The sequence below is a fragment of the Eptatretus burgeri genome, unplaced genomic scaffold (assembly GCF_056783735.1).
Source record: "Eptatretus burgeri isolate ZD-2024b unplaced genomic scaffold, Ebu_testis_v1 Ebu_testis_scaffold_67, whole genome shotgun sequence".
Taxonomy (NCBI): domain Eukaryota; kingdom Metazoa; phylum Chordata; class Myxini; order Myxiniformes; family Myxinidae; genus Eptatretus; species Eptatretus burgeri.
The window spans coordinates 50,745-68,058 of record NW_028222017.1 but is presented as its reverse complement, the minus strand read 5'-3'; the positions used below and the strand labels follow the sequence as shown (position 1 = coordinate 68,058).

The 17,314-nt window shown below is 48.5% G+C and overlaps 1 protein-coding gene across 1 annotated transcript; it reads left to right on the top strand.

Moving 5' to 3' along the window:
- Positions 1–928: 928 nt before the first annotated feature.
- Positions 929–15,452, top strand: LOC147007611 (uncharacterized; the record flags this gene model as incomplete). Its single annotated transcript, XM_085866725.1, has 8 exons — positions 929–992; positions 1,258–1,362; positions 2,061–2,277; positions 3,006–3,998; positions 4,635–6,617; positions 8,623–8,729; positions 10,403–11,441; positions 14,874–15,452. Coding segments are annotated over exons 1-8 (5,087 nt in total), but the record flags the coding sequence as incomplete, so codon positions are not given.
- Between the last annotated feature and the right edge of the window lie 1,862 nt (positions 15,453–17,314).

Here is a 17,314-nt window from a genome sequence, read left to right as displayed (position 1 = left end):
CCCGGTCACCTCATCCGGCCTGACAGCCCCGATGCTCCTCCAACAAACCGCATTCGACTTTCCTCATTTACCGTGACCAGTTCGGAACCCGTGCAGACCCCGAGGCTGCACTCAACAGAGATCCCTCCGGATCGCGGCGTTCAGGACCTGACAGCGTCCCATCTGGGTCGCCAGATGTGATGATGACCCTCACCAATACTGGCCAAGAATTGAGGGGAGTCAACTGAGGATTCTCGAATATACGGTTTATTGAAGTTGCACAGCACACTTACAAGCGGAGGTGGCACAGGGACCAACCACAGCAGTCAGAACCTGTACCACACTCAAGGTTACACTCCAAAAGTTTCATATATAAAACCTATTCCTCGGTGGAGAAAAGCAAAGAAAGAAACAAAGATACAAGTGGGCTTTTCCCCCTCCCTGCGGCCCTCGGGGAGAATTAGCAGTAAACAGCTCCTTCCTCACGCTTCAGACAGCGAGAAAGCGCCGGCACATGTTCATAAACAGGAGCAAATCCTTTGTAGATCTCCAAGACTTGTTGACACTCCACTGGAATCCATAACAACCTGCAGACGCTGCTCTGTGGCAAGGCCATGGCTGGCTTGTTGATATTACATTTTAACACATCGTACAGCAAATTGTAAAACGAGGGCAAAAGCTTGGAAACACAATTTGAAGCAACCGGGACAAAGGTTTGAATCCAGACACCTGGTTAATGCAATTGATGAATGTTTAAATTAGTCAAATGTACAAATATGGGCCAATGGGGCCATCACCTAATATGTCATAACACAACACATTTCTTATCATTTCGGGCAAAAGTCTTTTGGCCAGAAATGACAGCCAATTCAACTTGCAGCAAAAAAGTTACATTTCTGAAACTCCATTGTTACAATTTAAAATACATTAATAAAAATTTTTCCCCCACATGCTCATGATTTACTTCACTTTAACCGTACCAGGCGGTGTAGCAGCTGGCGTCTTGTTAGGCGGTGAATGTTCATGATTTCTTCACTTTAACCTAACCGGGCGGTGTAGCAGGTGGCGGCCTGTGAGGCGGTGAATGTTCTTCTGTTACGCACGTTTTTTTTTCATTGTACTTGTTAATGAGATCGTGCGAATGTTTAAATTAAATAATAGATCATCATCGGGCGGCGCCAACGTGAACGGCAGAGGGAGATGGGGAAGGAGAAGACGTGGCACGAACCTCGAGACGCCTTGTTGTTTTCTCATCCCGTCACGCGTCGTCCTGACCAGTGAGTGTCCCACACGCTTCGGCTTTGGTTCCCTTTGTCTCCCTCTCCCTCTCCCTCTCCCTCTCCCTCTCCCTCTCCCTCTCCCTCTCCCTCTCCCTCTCCCTCTCCGTTTTTAATTACTTTCCCCTCATGATGGAGCCTTCTTCATTGGTTCCTGAGTCGGTATTTCTCGTTCCCTTGAGCCGCACTCGCCGTCCCCAGTTTGACCCGATTTCGTGCTGTGGAGACGTGAACGTGCTGTGTGCGCCATTTCTTCGTCCCCGTCGCGACTTGAGTTTTGTAACATGTTGATTTCCCATTGGTCGTGGAGTCTCGTGTTTAATACCCACGCTCGAGGTTTCTTGATCTGTTTGTGAAGATCCGGATCCGGATTCGACGACAGGAAGTTTGAATTCATTCTTCACCTTTGAGAGATTGGGACAAACTGATGTACATGGAACGATGTCTCAAACATGTGTGTTGGGCTCGAAATGTTCTCGTGGATCAGGCTTTGTGTGCTGGAGGTGTGTGTGCTCCACCGAGTGTCCGAGTTCTTCGTGATATCGACGTGAGATGGACCGTGACGTGTTCATGGGGTTTTACCGACGAACAAATAATCTCACTTCAGTTTCCTCCAAACTCTTAATTACATTTTCACATCTTTTGTTTCTTCTTTTTTTTCTTCAATTTGTCTCTTGGGTGCATTGACAATCAAACATCGACACTCCCATTATCTATCTCTCTCTCTGCCTCTCTGTCTGGCTCCGCCTCTCTGTCTGGCTCCGCCTCTCTGTCTGGCTCCGCCTCTCTGTCTTGCAGTGACAAGTGTTGCAGTCTCTCTCTGTCTCTCTCTGTCTGTCTCTCTCTCTCTCTGTCTTACCCCCCCCCCCCTTCTCTCTCTCTGTCTCTCTGTCTCTGTCTGTGTCTCACCCCTGCCCCCCTTCTCTCTGTCTCTCTGTCTCTCTGTCTCTGTGTCACCCTCCCCCTTCTCTCTCTGTCTCTGTCTCACCCCTCCCCCTTCTCTCTGTCTCTGTCTCCCCCTCCCCCCTTCTCTCTCTGTCTCTGTCTCACCCCCCCTCTTCTGTCACTCTTCACACTCTCACTGTCTCACACTCTCACTGTCTCACACTCTCACTGTCTCTCACTGTCTCTCACTGTCTCTCACTGTCTCTCACTGTCTCACACTGTCTCACACTGTCTCACACTGTCTCACACTGTCTCACACTGTCTCACACTGTCTCACACTGTCTCACACTGTCTCACACTGTCTCACACTGTCTCACACTGTCTCACACTGTCTCACACTGTCTCACACTGTCTCACACTGTCTCACACTGTCTCACACTGTCTCACACTGTCTCACACTGTCTCACACTGTCTCACACTGTCTCACACTGTCTCACACTGTCTCTGTCTCACACTGTCTCACACTGTCTCACACTGTCTCACACTGTCTCACACTGTCTCACACTGTCTCACACTGTCTCACACTGTCTCACACTGTCTCACACTGTCTCACACTGTCTCACACTGTCTCACACTGTCTCACACTGTCTCACACTGTCTCACACTGTCTCACACTGTCTCACACTGTCTCACACTGTCTCACACTGTCTCACACTGTCTCACACTGTCTCACACTGTCTCACACTGTCTCACACTGTCTCACACTGTCTCACACTGTCTCACACTGTCTCACACTGTCTCACACTGTCTCACACTGTCTCACACTGTCTCACACTGTCTCACACTGTCTCACACTGTCTCACACTGTCTCACACTGTCTCACACTGTCTCACACTGTCTCACACTGTCTCACACTGTCTCACACTGTCTCACACTGTCTCACACTGTCTCACACTGTCTCACACTGTCTCACACTGTCTCACACTGTCTCACACTGTCTCACACTGTCTCACACTGTCTCACACTGTCTCACACTGTCTCACTCTGTCTCACACTGTCTCACACTGTCTCACACTGTCTCACACTGTCTCACACTGTCTCACACTGTCTCACACTGTCTCACACTGTCTCACACTGTCTCACACTGTCTCACAGTCTCACACTGTCTCACACTGTCTCACACTGTCTCACACTGTCTCACACTGTCTCACACTGTCTCACACTGTCTCACACTGTCTCACACTGTCTCACACTGTCTCACACTGTCTCACACTGTCTCACACTGTCTCACACTGTCTCACACTGTCTCACACTGTCTCACACTGTCTCACACTGTCTCACACTGTCTCACACTGTCTCACACTGTCTCACACTGTCTCACACTGTCTCACACTGTCTCACACTGTCTCACACTGTCTCACACTGTCTCACACTGTCTCACACTGTCTCACACTGTCTCACACTGTCTCACACTGTCTCACACTGTCTCACACTGTCTCACACTGTCTCACACTGTCTCACACTGTCTCACACTGTCTCACACTGTCTCACACTGTCTCACACTGTCTCACACTGTCTCACACTGTCTCACACTGTCTCACACTGTCTCTCACTGTCTCTCACTGTCTCTCACTGTCTCTCACTGTCTCTCACTGTCTCTCACTGTCTCTCACTGTCTCTCACTGTCTCTCACTGTCTCTCACTGTCTCTCACTGTCTCTCACTGTCTCTCACTGTCTCTCACTGTCTCTCACTGTCTCTCACTGTCTCTCACTGTCTCTCACTGTCTCTCACTGTCTCTCACTGTCTCTCACTGTCTCTCACTGTCTCTCACTGTCTCTCACTGTCTCTCACACTGACTCTCACACTGTCTCTCACACTGTCTCTCACACTGTCTCTCACACTGTCTCTCACACTGTCTCTCACACTCACACTCTCACTGTCTCTCACACTCACACTCTCACTGTCTCTCACACTCACACTCTCACTGTCTCTCACACTCACACTCTCACTGTCTCTCACACTCACACTCTCACTGTCTCTCACACTCACACTCTCACTGTCTCTCACACTCACACTCTCACTGTCTCTCACACTCACACTCTCACTGTCTCTCACACTCACACTCTCACTGTCTCTCACACTCACACTCTCACTGTCTCTCACACTCACACTCTCACTGTCTCTCACACTCACACTCTCACTGTCTCTCACACTCACACTCTCACTGTCTCTCACACTCACACTCTCACTGTCTCTCACACTCACACTCACTGTCTCTCACACTCACACTCTCACTGTCTCTCACACTCACACTCTCACTGTCTCTCACTCTCCCACTCTCACTGTCTCTTGCACTCACACTCCCACTGTCTCTCAAGCTCACCCTCTCACTGTCTCTCACACTCACACTCTCACTGTCTCTCACACTCACACTCTCACTGTCTCTCACACTCACACTCTCACTGTCTCTCACACTCACACTCTCACTGTCTCTCACACTCACACTCTCACTGTCTCTCACACTCACACTCTCACTGTCTCTCACACTCACACTCTCACTGTCTCTCACACTCACACTCTCACTGTCTCTCACACTCACACTCTCACTGTCTCTCACACTCACACTCTCACTGTCTCTCACACTCACACTCTCACTGTCTCTCACACTCACACTCTCACTGTCTCTCACACTCACACTCTCACTGTCTCTCACACTCACACTCTCACTGTCTCTCACACTCACACTCTCACTGTCTCTCACACTCACACTCTCACTGTCTCTCACACTCACACTCTCACTGTCTCTCACACTCTCACTCTCACTGTCTCTCTCTCTCACACTCTCACTGTCTCTCTCTCTCACACTCTCACTGTCTCTCTCTCTCACACTCTCACTGTCTCTCTCTCTCACACTCTCACTGTCTCTCTCTCTCACACTCTCACTGTCTCTCTCTCTCACACTCTCACTGTCTCTCACACTCACACTCTCCCTGTCTCTCACACTCTCACTGTCTCTCACACTCTCACTGTCTCTCACACTCTCACTGTCTCTCACTGTCTCTCTCTCTCACACTGTGTCTCTCTCTCTCACACTGTGTGTCTCTCTCTCACACTGTGTGTCTCTCTCTCTCTCTCTCTCTCTCACACTGTGTGTCTCTCTCTCTCTCTCTCTCTCTCTCTCACACTGTGTGTCTCTCTCTCTCTCTCTCTCTCACTCTCACACTGTGTGTCTCTCTCTCTCTCTCTCTCTCTCTCTCACACTGTGTGTCTGTCTCTCTCTCTCTCTCTCTCACACTGTGTGTCTGTCTCTCTCTCTCTCTCTCACACTGTGTGTCTGTCTCTCTCTCTCTCTCTCACACTGTGTGTCTGTCTCTCTCTCTCTCTCTCTCACACTGTGTGTCTGTCTCTCTCTCTCTCTCTCTCACACTGTGTGTCTCTCTCTCTCTCTCTCTCTCTCTCTCTCACACTGTGTGTCTCTCTCTCTCTCTCTCTCTCACACTGTGTGTCTCTCTCTCTCTCTCTCTCTCTCACACTGTGTGTCTCTCTCTCTCTCTCTCTCTCTCTCACACTGTGTGTCTCTCTCTCTCTCTCTCTCTCTCTCTCACACTGTGTGTCTCTCTCTCTCTCTCTCTCTCTCTCACACTGTGTGTCTCTCTCTCTCTCTCTCTCTCTCTCACACTGTGTGTCTCTCTCTCTCTCTCTCTCTCTCTCTCTCTCTCACACTGTGTGTCTGTCTCTCTCTCTCTCTCTCTCACACTGTGTGTCTGTCTCTCTCTCTCTCTCTCTCTCTCACACTGTGTGTCTGTCTCTCTCTCTCTCTCTCACACTGTGTGTCTGTCTCTCTCTCTCTCTCTCTCTCTCTCACACTGTGTGTCTCTCTCTCTCTCTCTCTCTCTCTCTCACACTGTGTGTCTCTCTCTCTCTCTCTCTCTCTCACACTGTGTGTCTCTCTCTCTCTCTCTCTCTCACACTGTGTGTCTCTCTCTCTCTCTCTCTCTCTCTCTCACACTGTGTGTCTCTCTGTCTCTCTCTCTCTCTCTCACACTGTGTGTCTCTCTGTCTCTCTCTCTCTCTCTCTCTCACACTGTGTGTCTCTCTGTCTCTCTCTCTCTCTCTCTCACACTGTGTGTCTCTCTGTCTCTCTCTCTCTCTCTCTCACACTGTGTGTCTCTCTGTCTCTCTCTCTCTCTCTCTCACACTGTGTGTCTCTCTGTCTCTCTCTCTCTCTCTCACACTGTGTGTCTCTCTCTGTCACTCTCTCTCACACTGTGTGTGTCTCTCTCTCTCTCTCTCTCTCTCTCTCTCACACTGTGTGTCTCTCTCTCTCTCTCTCTCTCTCTCACACTGTGTGTCTCTCTGTCTCTCTCTCACACTGTGTGTCTCTCTGTCTCTCTCTCACACTGTGTGTCTCTCTGTCTCTCTCTCACACTGTGTGTCTCTCTGTCTCTCTCTCACACTGTGTGTCTCTCTGTCTCTCTCTCAACACTGTCTCACTCTCTGTCTCTCTCTCAACACTGTCTCACTCTCAACACTGTCTCACTCTCAACACTGTCTCACTCTCAACACTGTCTCACTCTCAACACTGTCTCACTCTCAACACTGTCTCACTCTCAACACTGTCTCACTCTCAACACTGTCTCACTCTCAACACTGTCTCACTCTCAACACTGTCTCACTCTCAACACTGTCTCACTCTCAACACTGTCTCACTCTCAACACTGTCTCACTCTCAACACTGTCTCACTCTCAACACTGTCTCACTCTCAACACTGTCTCACTCTCAACACTGTCTCACTCTCAACACTGTCTCACTCTCAACACTGTCTCACTCTCAACACTGTCTCACTCTCAACACTGTCTCACTCTCAACACTGTCTCACTCTCAACACTGTCTCACTCTCAACACTGTCTCACTCTCAACACTGTCTCACTCTCAACACTGTCTCACTCTCAACACTGTCTCACTCTCAACACTGTCTCACTCTCAACACTGTCTCACTCTCAACACTGTCTCACTCTCAACACTGTCTCACTCTCAACACTGTCTCACTCTCAACACTGTCTCACTCTCAACACTGTCTCACTCTCAACACTGTCTCACTCTCAACACTGTCTCACTCTCAACACTGTCTCACTCTCAACACTGTCTCACTCTCAACACTGTCTCACTCTCAACACTGTCTCACTCTCAACACTGTCTCACTCTCAACACTGTCTCACTCTCAACACTGTCTCACTCTCAACACTGTCTCACTCTCAACACTGTCTCACTCTCAACACTGTCTCACTCTCAACACTGTCTCACTCTCTCACTCTCAACACTGTCTCACTCTCAACACTGTCTCACTCTCAACACTGTCTCACTCTCAACACTGTCTCACTCTCAACACTGTCTCACTCTCAACACTGTCTCACTCTCAACACTGTCTCACTCTCAACACTGTCTCACTCTCAACACTGTCTCACTCTCAACACTGTCTCACTCTCAACACTGTCTCACTGTCTCACTCTCAACACTGTCTCACTGTCTCACTCTCAACACTGTCTCACTGTCTCACTCTCAACACTGTCTCACTGTCTCACTCTCAACACTGTCTCACTGTCTCACTCTCAACACTGTCTCACTGTCTCACTCTCAACACTGTCTCACTGTCTCACTCTCAACACTGTCTCACTGTCTCACTCTCAACACTGTCTCACTGTCTCACTCTCAACACTGTCTCACTGTCTCACTCTCAACACTGTCTCACTGTCTCACTCTCAACACTGTCTCACTGTCTCACTCTCAACACTGTCTCACTGTCTCACTCTCAACACTGTCTCACTGTCTCACTCTCAACACTGTCTCACTGTCTCACTCTCAACACTGTCTCACTGTCTCACTCTCAACACTGTCTCACTGTCTCACTCTCAACACTGTCTCACTGTCTCACTCTCAACACTGTCTCACTGTCTCACTCTCAACACTGTCTCACTGTCTCACTCTCAACACTGTCTCACTGTCTCACTCTCAACACTGTCTCACTGTCTCACTCTCAACACTGTCTCACTGTCTCACTCTCAACACTGTCTCACTGTCTCACTCTCAACACTGTCTCACTGTCTCACTCTCAACACTGTCTCACTGTCTCACTCTCAACACTGTCTCACTGTCTCACTCTCAACACTGTCTCACTGTCTCACTCTCAACACTGTCTCACTGTCTCACTCTCAACACTGTCTCACTGTCTCACTCTCAACACTGTCTCACTGTCTCACTCTCAACACTGTCTCACTGTCTCACTCTCAACACTGTCTCACTGTCTCACTCTCAACACTGTCTCACTGTCTCACTCTCAACACTGTCTCACTGTCTCACTCTCAACACTGTCTCACTGTCTCACTCTCAACACTGTCTCACTGTCTCACTCTCAACACTGTCTCACTGTCTCACTCTCAACACTGTCTCACTGTCTCACTCTCAACACTGTCTCACTCTCAACACTGTCTCACTGTCTCACTGTCTCACTCTCTCACTGTCTCACTGTCTCACTCTCAACACTGTCTCACTGTCTCACTGTCTCACTGTCTCACTCTCAACACTGTCTCACTCTCAACACTGTCTCACTCTCAACACTGTCTCACTCTCAACACTGTCTCACTCTCAACACTGTCTCACTCTCAACACTGTCTCACTCTCAACACTGTCTCACTCTCAACACTGTCTCACTCTCAACACTGTCTCACTCTCAACACTGTCTCACTCTCAACACTGTCTCACTCTCAACACTGTCTCACTCTCAACACTGTCTCACTCTCAACACTGTCTCACTCTCAACACTGTCTCACTCTCAACACTGTCTCACTCTCAACACTGTCTCACTCTCAACACTGTCTCACTCTCAACACTGTCTCACTCTCAACACTGTCTCACTCTCAACACTGTCTCACTCTCAACACTGTCTCACTCTCAACACTGTCTCACTCTCAACACTGTCTCACTCTCAACACTGTCTCACTCTCAACACTGTCTCACTCTCAACACTGTCTCACTCTCAACACTGTCTCACTCTCAACACTGTCTCACTCTCAACACTGTCTCACTCTCAACACTGTCTCACTCTCAACACTGTCTCACTCTCAACACTGTCTCACTCTCAACACTGTCTCACTCTCAACACTGTCTCACTCTCAACACTGTCTCACTCTCAACACTGTCTCACTCTCAACACTGTCTCACTCTCAACACTGTCTCACTCTCAACACTGTCTCACTCTCAACACTGTCTCACTCTCAACACTGTCTCACTCTCAACACTGTCTCACTCTCAACACTGTCTCACTCTCAACACTGTCTCACTCTCAACACTGTCTCACTCTCAACACTGTCTCACTCTCAACACTGTCTCACTCTCAACACTGTCTCACTCTCAACACTGTCTCACTCTCAACACTGTCTCACTCTCAACACTGTCTCACTCTCAACACTGTCTCACTCTCAACACTGTCTCACTGTCTCACTCTCAACACTGTCTCACTGTCTCACTCTCAACACTGTCTCACTGTCTCACTCTCAACACTGTCTCACTGTCTCACTCTCAACACTGTCTCACTGTCTCACTCTCAACACTGTCTCACTGTCTCACTCTCAACACTGTCTCACTGTCTCACTCTCAACACTGTCTCACTGTCTCACTCTCAACACTGTCTCACTGTCTCACTCTCAACACTGTCTCACTGTCTCACTCTCAACACTGTCTCACTGTCTCACTCTCAACACTGTCTCACTGTCTCACTCTCAACACTGTCTCACTGTCTCACTCTCAACACTGTCTCACTGTCTCACTCTCAACACTGTCTCACTGTCTCACTCTCAACACTGTCTCACTGTCTCACTCTCAACACTGTCTCACTGTCTCACTCTCAACACTGTCTCACTGTCTCACTCTCAACACTGTCTCACTGTCTCACTCTCAACACTGTCTCACTGTCTCACTCTCTCACTCTCAACACTGTCTCACTGTCTCACTCTCTCACTCTCAACACTGTCTCACTGTCTCACTCTCTCACTCTCAACACTGTCTCACTGTCTCACTCTCTCACTCTCAACACTGTCTCACTGTCTCACTCTCAACACTGTCTCACTGTCTCACTCTCAACACTGTCTCACTGTCTCACTCTCAACACTGTCTCACTGTCTCACTCTCAACACTGTCTCACTGTCTCACTCTCAACACTGTCTCACTGTCTCACTCTCAACACTGTCTCACTGTCTCACTCTCAACACTGTCTCACTGTCTCACTGTCTCACTCTCAACACTGTCTCACTGTCTCACTGTCTCACTCTCAACACTGTCTCACTGTCTCACTGTCTCACTCTCAACACTGTCTCACTGTCTCACTGTCTCACTCTCAACACTGTCTCACTGTCTCACTGTCTCACTCTCAACACTGTCTCACTGTCTCACTGTCTCACTCTCAACACTGTCTCACTCTCAACACTGTCTCACTCTCAACACTGTCTCACTGTCTCACTGTCTCACTCTCAACACTGTCTCACTGTCTCACTGTCTCACTCTCAACACTGTCTCACTGTCTCACTGTCTCACTCTCAACACTGTCTCACTGTCTCACTGTCTCACTGTCTCACTCTCAACACTGTCTCACTGTCTCACTGTCTCACTCTCAACACTGTCTCACTGTCTCACTGTCTCACTCTCAACACTGTCTCACTGTCTCACTGTCTCACTCTCAACACTGTCTCACTGTCTCACTGTCTCACTCTCAACACTGTCTCACTGTCTCACTGTCTCACTGTCTCACTGTCTCACTGTCTCACTCTCAACACTGTCTCACTGTCTCACTGTCTCACTCTCAACACTGTCTCACTGTCTCACTGTCTCACTCTCAACACTGTCTCACTGTCTCACTGTCTCACTCTCAACACTGTCTCACTGTCTCACTGTCTCACTCTCAACACTGTCTCACTCTCAACACTGTCTCACTGTCTCACTGTCTCACTCTCAACACTGTCTCACTGTCTCACTGTCTCACTCTCAACACTGTCTCACTGTCTCACTGTCTCACTCTCAACACTGTCTCACTGTCTCACTCTCAACACTGTCTCACTGTCTCACTGTCTCACTCTCAACACTGTCTCACTGTCTCACTGTCTCACTCTCAACACTGTCTCACTGTCTCACTGTCTCACTCTCAACACTGTCTCACTCTCAACACTGTCTCACTGTCTCACTGTCTCACTCTCAACACTGTCTCACTGTCTCACTGTCTCACTCTCAACACTGTCTCACTGTCTCACTGTCTCACTCTCAACACTGTCTCACTGTCTCACTGTCTCACTCTCAACACTGTCTCACTCTCAACACTGTCTCACTGTCTCACTCTCAACACTGTCTCACTCTCAACACTGTCTCACTCTCAACACTGTCTCACTCTCAACACTGTCTCACTCTCAACACTGTCTCACTCTCAACACTGTCTCACTCTCAACACTGTCTCACTCTCAACACTGTCTCACTCTCAACACTGTCTCACTCTCAACACTGTCTCACTCTCAACACTGTCTCACTCTCAACACTGTCTCACTCTCAACACTGTCTCACTCTCAACACTGTCTCACTCTCAACACTGTCTCACTCTCAACACTGTCTCACTCTCAACACTGTCTCACTCTCAACACTGTCTCACTCTCAACACTGTCTCACTCTCAACACTGTCTCACTCTCAACACTGTCTCACTGTCTCACTCTCAACACTGTCTCACTGTCTCACTCTCAACACTGTCTCACTGTCTCACTCTCAACACTGTCTCACTGTCTCAACACTGTCTCACTCTCAACACTGTCTCACTCTCAACACTGTCTCACTCTCAACACTGTCTCACTCTCAACACTGTCTCACTGTCTCACTGTCTCACTCTCAACACTGTCTCACTGTCTCACTGTCTCACTCTCAACACTGTCTCACTGTCTCACTGTCTCACTCTCAACACTGTCTCACTGTCTCACTGTCTCACTCTCAACACTGTCTCACTGTCTCACTGTCTCACTCTCAACACTGTCTCACTCTCAACACTGTCTCACTCTCAACACTGTCTCACTCTCAACACTGTCTCACTCTCAACACTGTCTCACTCTCAACACTGTCTCACTCTCAACACTGTCTCACTCTCAACACTGTCTCACTCTCAACACTGTCTCACTGTCTCACTCTCAACACTGTCTCACTGTCTCAACACTGTCTCACTCTCAACACTGTCTCACTCTCAACACTGTCTCACTCTCAACACTGTCTCACTCTCAACACTGTCTCACTCTCAACACTGTCTCACTCTCAACACTGTCTCACTCTCAACACTGTCTCACTCTCAACACTGTCTCACTCTCAACACTGTCTCACTCTCAACACTGTCTCACTCTCAACACTGTCTCACTCTCAACACTGTCTCACTCTCAACACTGTCTCACTCTCAACACTGTCTCACTCTCAACACTGTCTCACTCTCAACACTGTCTCACTCTCAACACTGTCTCACTCTCAACACTGTCTCACTCTCAACACTGTCTCACTCTCAACACTGTCTCACTCTCAACACTGTCTCACTCTCAACACTGTCTCACTCTCAACACTGTCTCACTCTCAACACTGTCTCACTCTCAACACTGTCTCACTCTCAACACTGTCTCACTCTCAACACTGTCTCACTCTCAACACTGTCTCACTCTCAACACTGTCTCACTGTCTCACTGTCTCACTCTCAACACTGTCTCACTGTCTCACTGTCTCACTCTCAACACTGTCTCACTGTCTCACTGTCTCACTCTCAACACTGTCTCACTGTCTCACTGTCTCACTCTCAACACTGTCTCACTGTCTCACTGTCTCACTCTCAACACTGTCTCACTCTCAACACTGTCTCACTGTCTCACTCTCAACACTGTCTCACTGTCTCACTCTCAACACTGTCTCACTGTCTCACTCTCAACACTGTCTCACTGTCTCACTCTCAACACTGTCTCACTGTCTCACTCTCAACACTGTCTCACTGTCTCACTCTCAACACTGTCTCACTGTCTCACTCTCAACACTGTCTCACTGTCTCACTCTCAACACTGTCTCACTGTCTCACTCTCAACACTGTCTCACTGTCTCACTCTCAACACTGTCTCACTCTCAACACTGTCTCACTCTCAACACTGTCTCACTCTCAACACTGTCTCACTCTCAACACTGTCTCACTCTCAACACTGTCTCACTCTCAACACTGTCTCACTCTCAACACTGTCTCACTCTCAACACTGTCTCACTCTCAACACTGTCTCACTCTCAACACTGTCTCACTCTCAACACTGTCTCACTGTCTCACTCTCAACACTGTCTCACTGTCTCACTCTCAACACTGTCTCACTGTCTCACTCTCAACACTGTCTCACTGTCTCACTCTCAACACTGTCTCACTGTCTCACTCTCAACACTGTCTCACTGTCTCACTCTCAACACTGTCTCACTGTCTCACTCTCAACACTGTCTCACTGTCTCACTCTCAACACTGTCTCACTGTCTCACTCTCAACACTGTCTCACTGTCTCACTCTCAACACTGTCTCACTGTCTCACTCTCAACACTGTCTCACTGTCTCAACACTGTCTCACTCTCAACACTGTCTCACTCTCAACACTGTCTCACTGTCTCACTGTCTCACTCTCAACACTGTCTCACTGTCTCACTGTCTCACTCTCAACACTGTCTCACTGTCTCACTGTCTCACTCTCAACACTGTCTCACTGTCTCACTGTCTCACTCTCAACACTGTCTCACTGTCTCACTGTCTCACTCTCAACACTGTCTCACTCTCAACACTGTCTCACTCTCAACACTGTCTCACTCTCAACACTGTCTCACTCTCAACACTGTCTCACTCTCAACACTGTCTCACTCTCAACACTGTCTCACTCTCAACACTGTCTCACTCTCAACACTGTCTCACTCTCAACACTGTCTCACTCTCAACACTGTCTCACTCTCAACACTGTCTCACTCTCAACACTGTCTCACTCTCAACACTGTCTCACTCTCAACACTGTCTCACTCTCAACACTGTCTCACTCTCAACACTGTCTCACTCTCAACACTGTCTCACTCTCAACACTGTCTCACTGTCTCACTCTCAACACTGTCTCACTCTCAACACTGTCTCACTCTCAACACTGTCTCACTCTCAACACTGTCTCACTGTCTCACTCTCAACACTGTCTCACTGTCTCACTCTCAACACTGTCTCACTGTCTCACTCTCAACACTGTCTCACTGTCTCAACACTGTCTCACTCTCAACACTGTCTCACTCTCAACACTGTCTCACTGTCTCACTGTCTCACTCTCAACACTGTCTCACTGTCTCACTGTCTCACTCTCAACACTGTCTCACTGTCTCACTGTCTCACTCTCAACACTGTCTCACTGTCTCACTGTCTCACTCTCAACACTGTCTCACTCTCAACACTGTCTCACTCTCAACACTGTCTCACTCTCAACACTGTCTCACTCTCAACACTGTCTCACTCTCAACACTGTCTCACTCTCAACACTGTCTCACTCTCAACACTGTCTCACTCTCAACACTGTCTCACTCTCAACACTGTCTCACTCTCAACACTGTCTCACTCTCAACACTGTCTCACTCTCAACACTGTCTCACTCTCAACACTGTCTCACTCTCAACACTGTCTCACTCTCAACACTGTCTCACTGTCTCACTGTCTCACTCTCAACACTGTCTCACTGTCTCACTGTCTCACTCTCAACACTGTCTCACTGTCTCACTGTCTCACTCTCAACACTGTCTCACTGTCTCACTGTCTCACTCTCAACACTGTCTCACTGTCTCACTGTCTCACTCTCAACACTGTCTCACTGTCTCACTGTCTCACTCTCAACACTGTCTCACTGTCTCACTGTCTCACTCTCAACACTGTCTCACTGTCTCACTGTCTCACTCTCAACACTGTCTCACTGTCTCACTCTCAACACTGTCTCACTGTCTCACTGTCTCACTCTCAACACTGTCTCACTGTCTCACTGTCTCACTCTCAACACTGTCTCACTGTCTCACTGTCTCACTCTCAACACTGTCTCACTGTCTCACTCTCAACACTGTCTCACTGTCTCACTCTCAACACTGTCTCACTGTCTCACTGTCTCACTCTCAACACTGTCTCACTGTCTCACTGTCTCACTCTCAACACTGTCTCACTGTCTCACTGTCTCACTCTCAACACTGTCTCACTGTCTCACTCTCAACACTGTCTCACTGTCTCACTCTCAACACTGTCTCACTGTCTCACTCTCAACACTGTCTCACTGTCTCACTCTCTCACTCTCAACACTGTCTCACTGTCTCACTCTCTCACTCTCAACACTGTCTCACTATCTCACTCTCAACACTGTCTCACTGTCTCACTGTCTCACTCTCAACACTGTCTCACTGTCTCACTCTCAACACTGTCTCACTGTCTCACTCTCAACACTGTCTCACTGTCTCACTCTCAACACTGTCTCACTGTCTCACTCTCAACACTGTCTCACTGTCTCACTCTCAACACTGTCTCACTGTCTCACTCTCAACACTGTCTCACTGTCTCACTCTCAACACTGTCTCACTGTCTCACTCTCAACACTGTCTCACTGTCTCACTCTCAACACTGTCTCACTGTCTCACTCTCAACACTGTCTCACTGTCTCGCTCTCAACACTGTGTCACTGTCTCGCTCTCAACACTGTCTCACTGTCTCGCTCTCAACACTGTCTCACTGTCTCGCTCTCAACACTGTCTCACTGTCTCGCTCTCAACACTGTCTCACTGTCTCGCTCTCAACACTGTCTCACTGTCTCGCTCTCAACACTGTCTCACTGTCTCGCTCTCAACACTGTCTCACTGTCTCGCTCTCAACACTGTCTCACTGTCTCACTCTCAACACTGTCTCACTGTCTCACTCTCAACACTGTCTCACTGTCTCACTCTCAACACTGTCTCACTGTCTCACTCTCAACACTGTCTCACTGTCTCACTCTCAACACTGTCTCACTGTCTCACTGTCTCACTGTCTCACTGTCTCACTGTCTCACTGTCTCACTCTCAACACTGTCTCACTGTCTCACTGTCTCACTCTCAACACTGTCTCACTGTCTCACTGTCTCACTCTCAACACTGTCTCACTGTCTCACTGTCTCACTCTCAACACTGTCTCACTGTCTCACTCTCAACACTGTCTCACTCTCAACACTGTCTCACTCTCAACACTGTCTCACTCTCAACACTGTCTCACTCTCAACACTGTCTCACTCTCAACACTGTCTCACTCTCAACACTGTCTCACTCTCAACACTGTCTCACTCTCAACACTGTCTCACTCTCAACACTGTCTCACTCTCAACACTGTCTCACTCTCAACACTGTCTCACTCTCAACACTGTCTCACTCTCAACACTGTCTCACTCTCAACACTGTCTCACTCTCAACACTGTCTCACTCTCAACACTGTCTCACTCTCAACACTGTCTCACTCTCAACACTGTCTCACTCTCAACACTGTCTCACTCTCAACACTGTCTCACTCTCAACACTGTCTCACTCTCAACACTGTCTCACTCTCAACACTGTCTCACTCTCAACACTGTCTCACTCTCAACACTGTCTCACTCTCAACACTGTCTCACTCTCAACACTGTCTCACTCTCAACACTGTCTCACTCTCAACACTGTCTCACTCTCAACACTGTCTCACTCTCAACACTGTCTCACTCTCAACACTGTCTCACTCTCAACACTGTCTCACTCTCAACACTGTCTCACTCTCAACACTGTCTCACTCTCAACACTGTCTCACTCTCAACACTGTCTCACTCTCAACACTGTCTCACTCTCAACACTGTCTCACTCTCAACACTGTCTCACTCTCAACACTGTCTCACTCTCAACACTGTCTCACTCTCAACACTGTCTCACTCTCAACACTGTCTCACTCTCAACACTGTCTCACTCTCAACACTGTCTCACTCTCAACACTGTCTCACTGTCTCACTCTCAACACTGTCTCACTGTCTCACTCTCAACACTGTCTCACTGTCTCACTCTCAACACTGTCTCACTGTCTCACTCTCAACACTGTCTCACT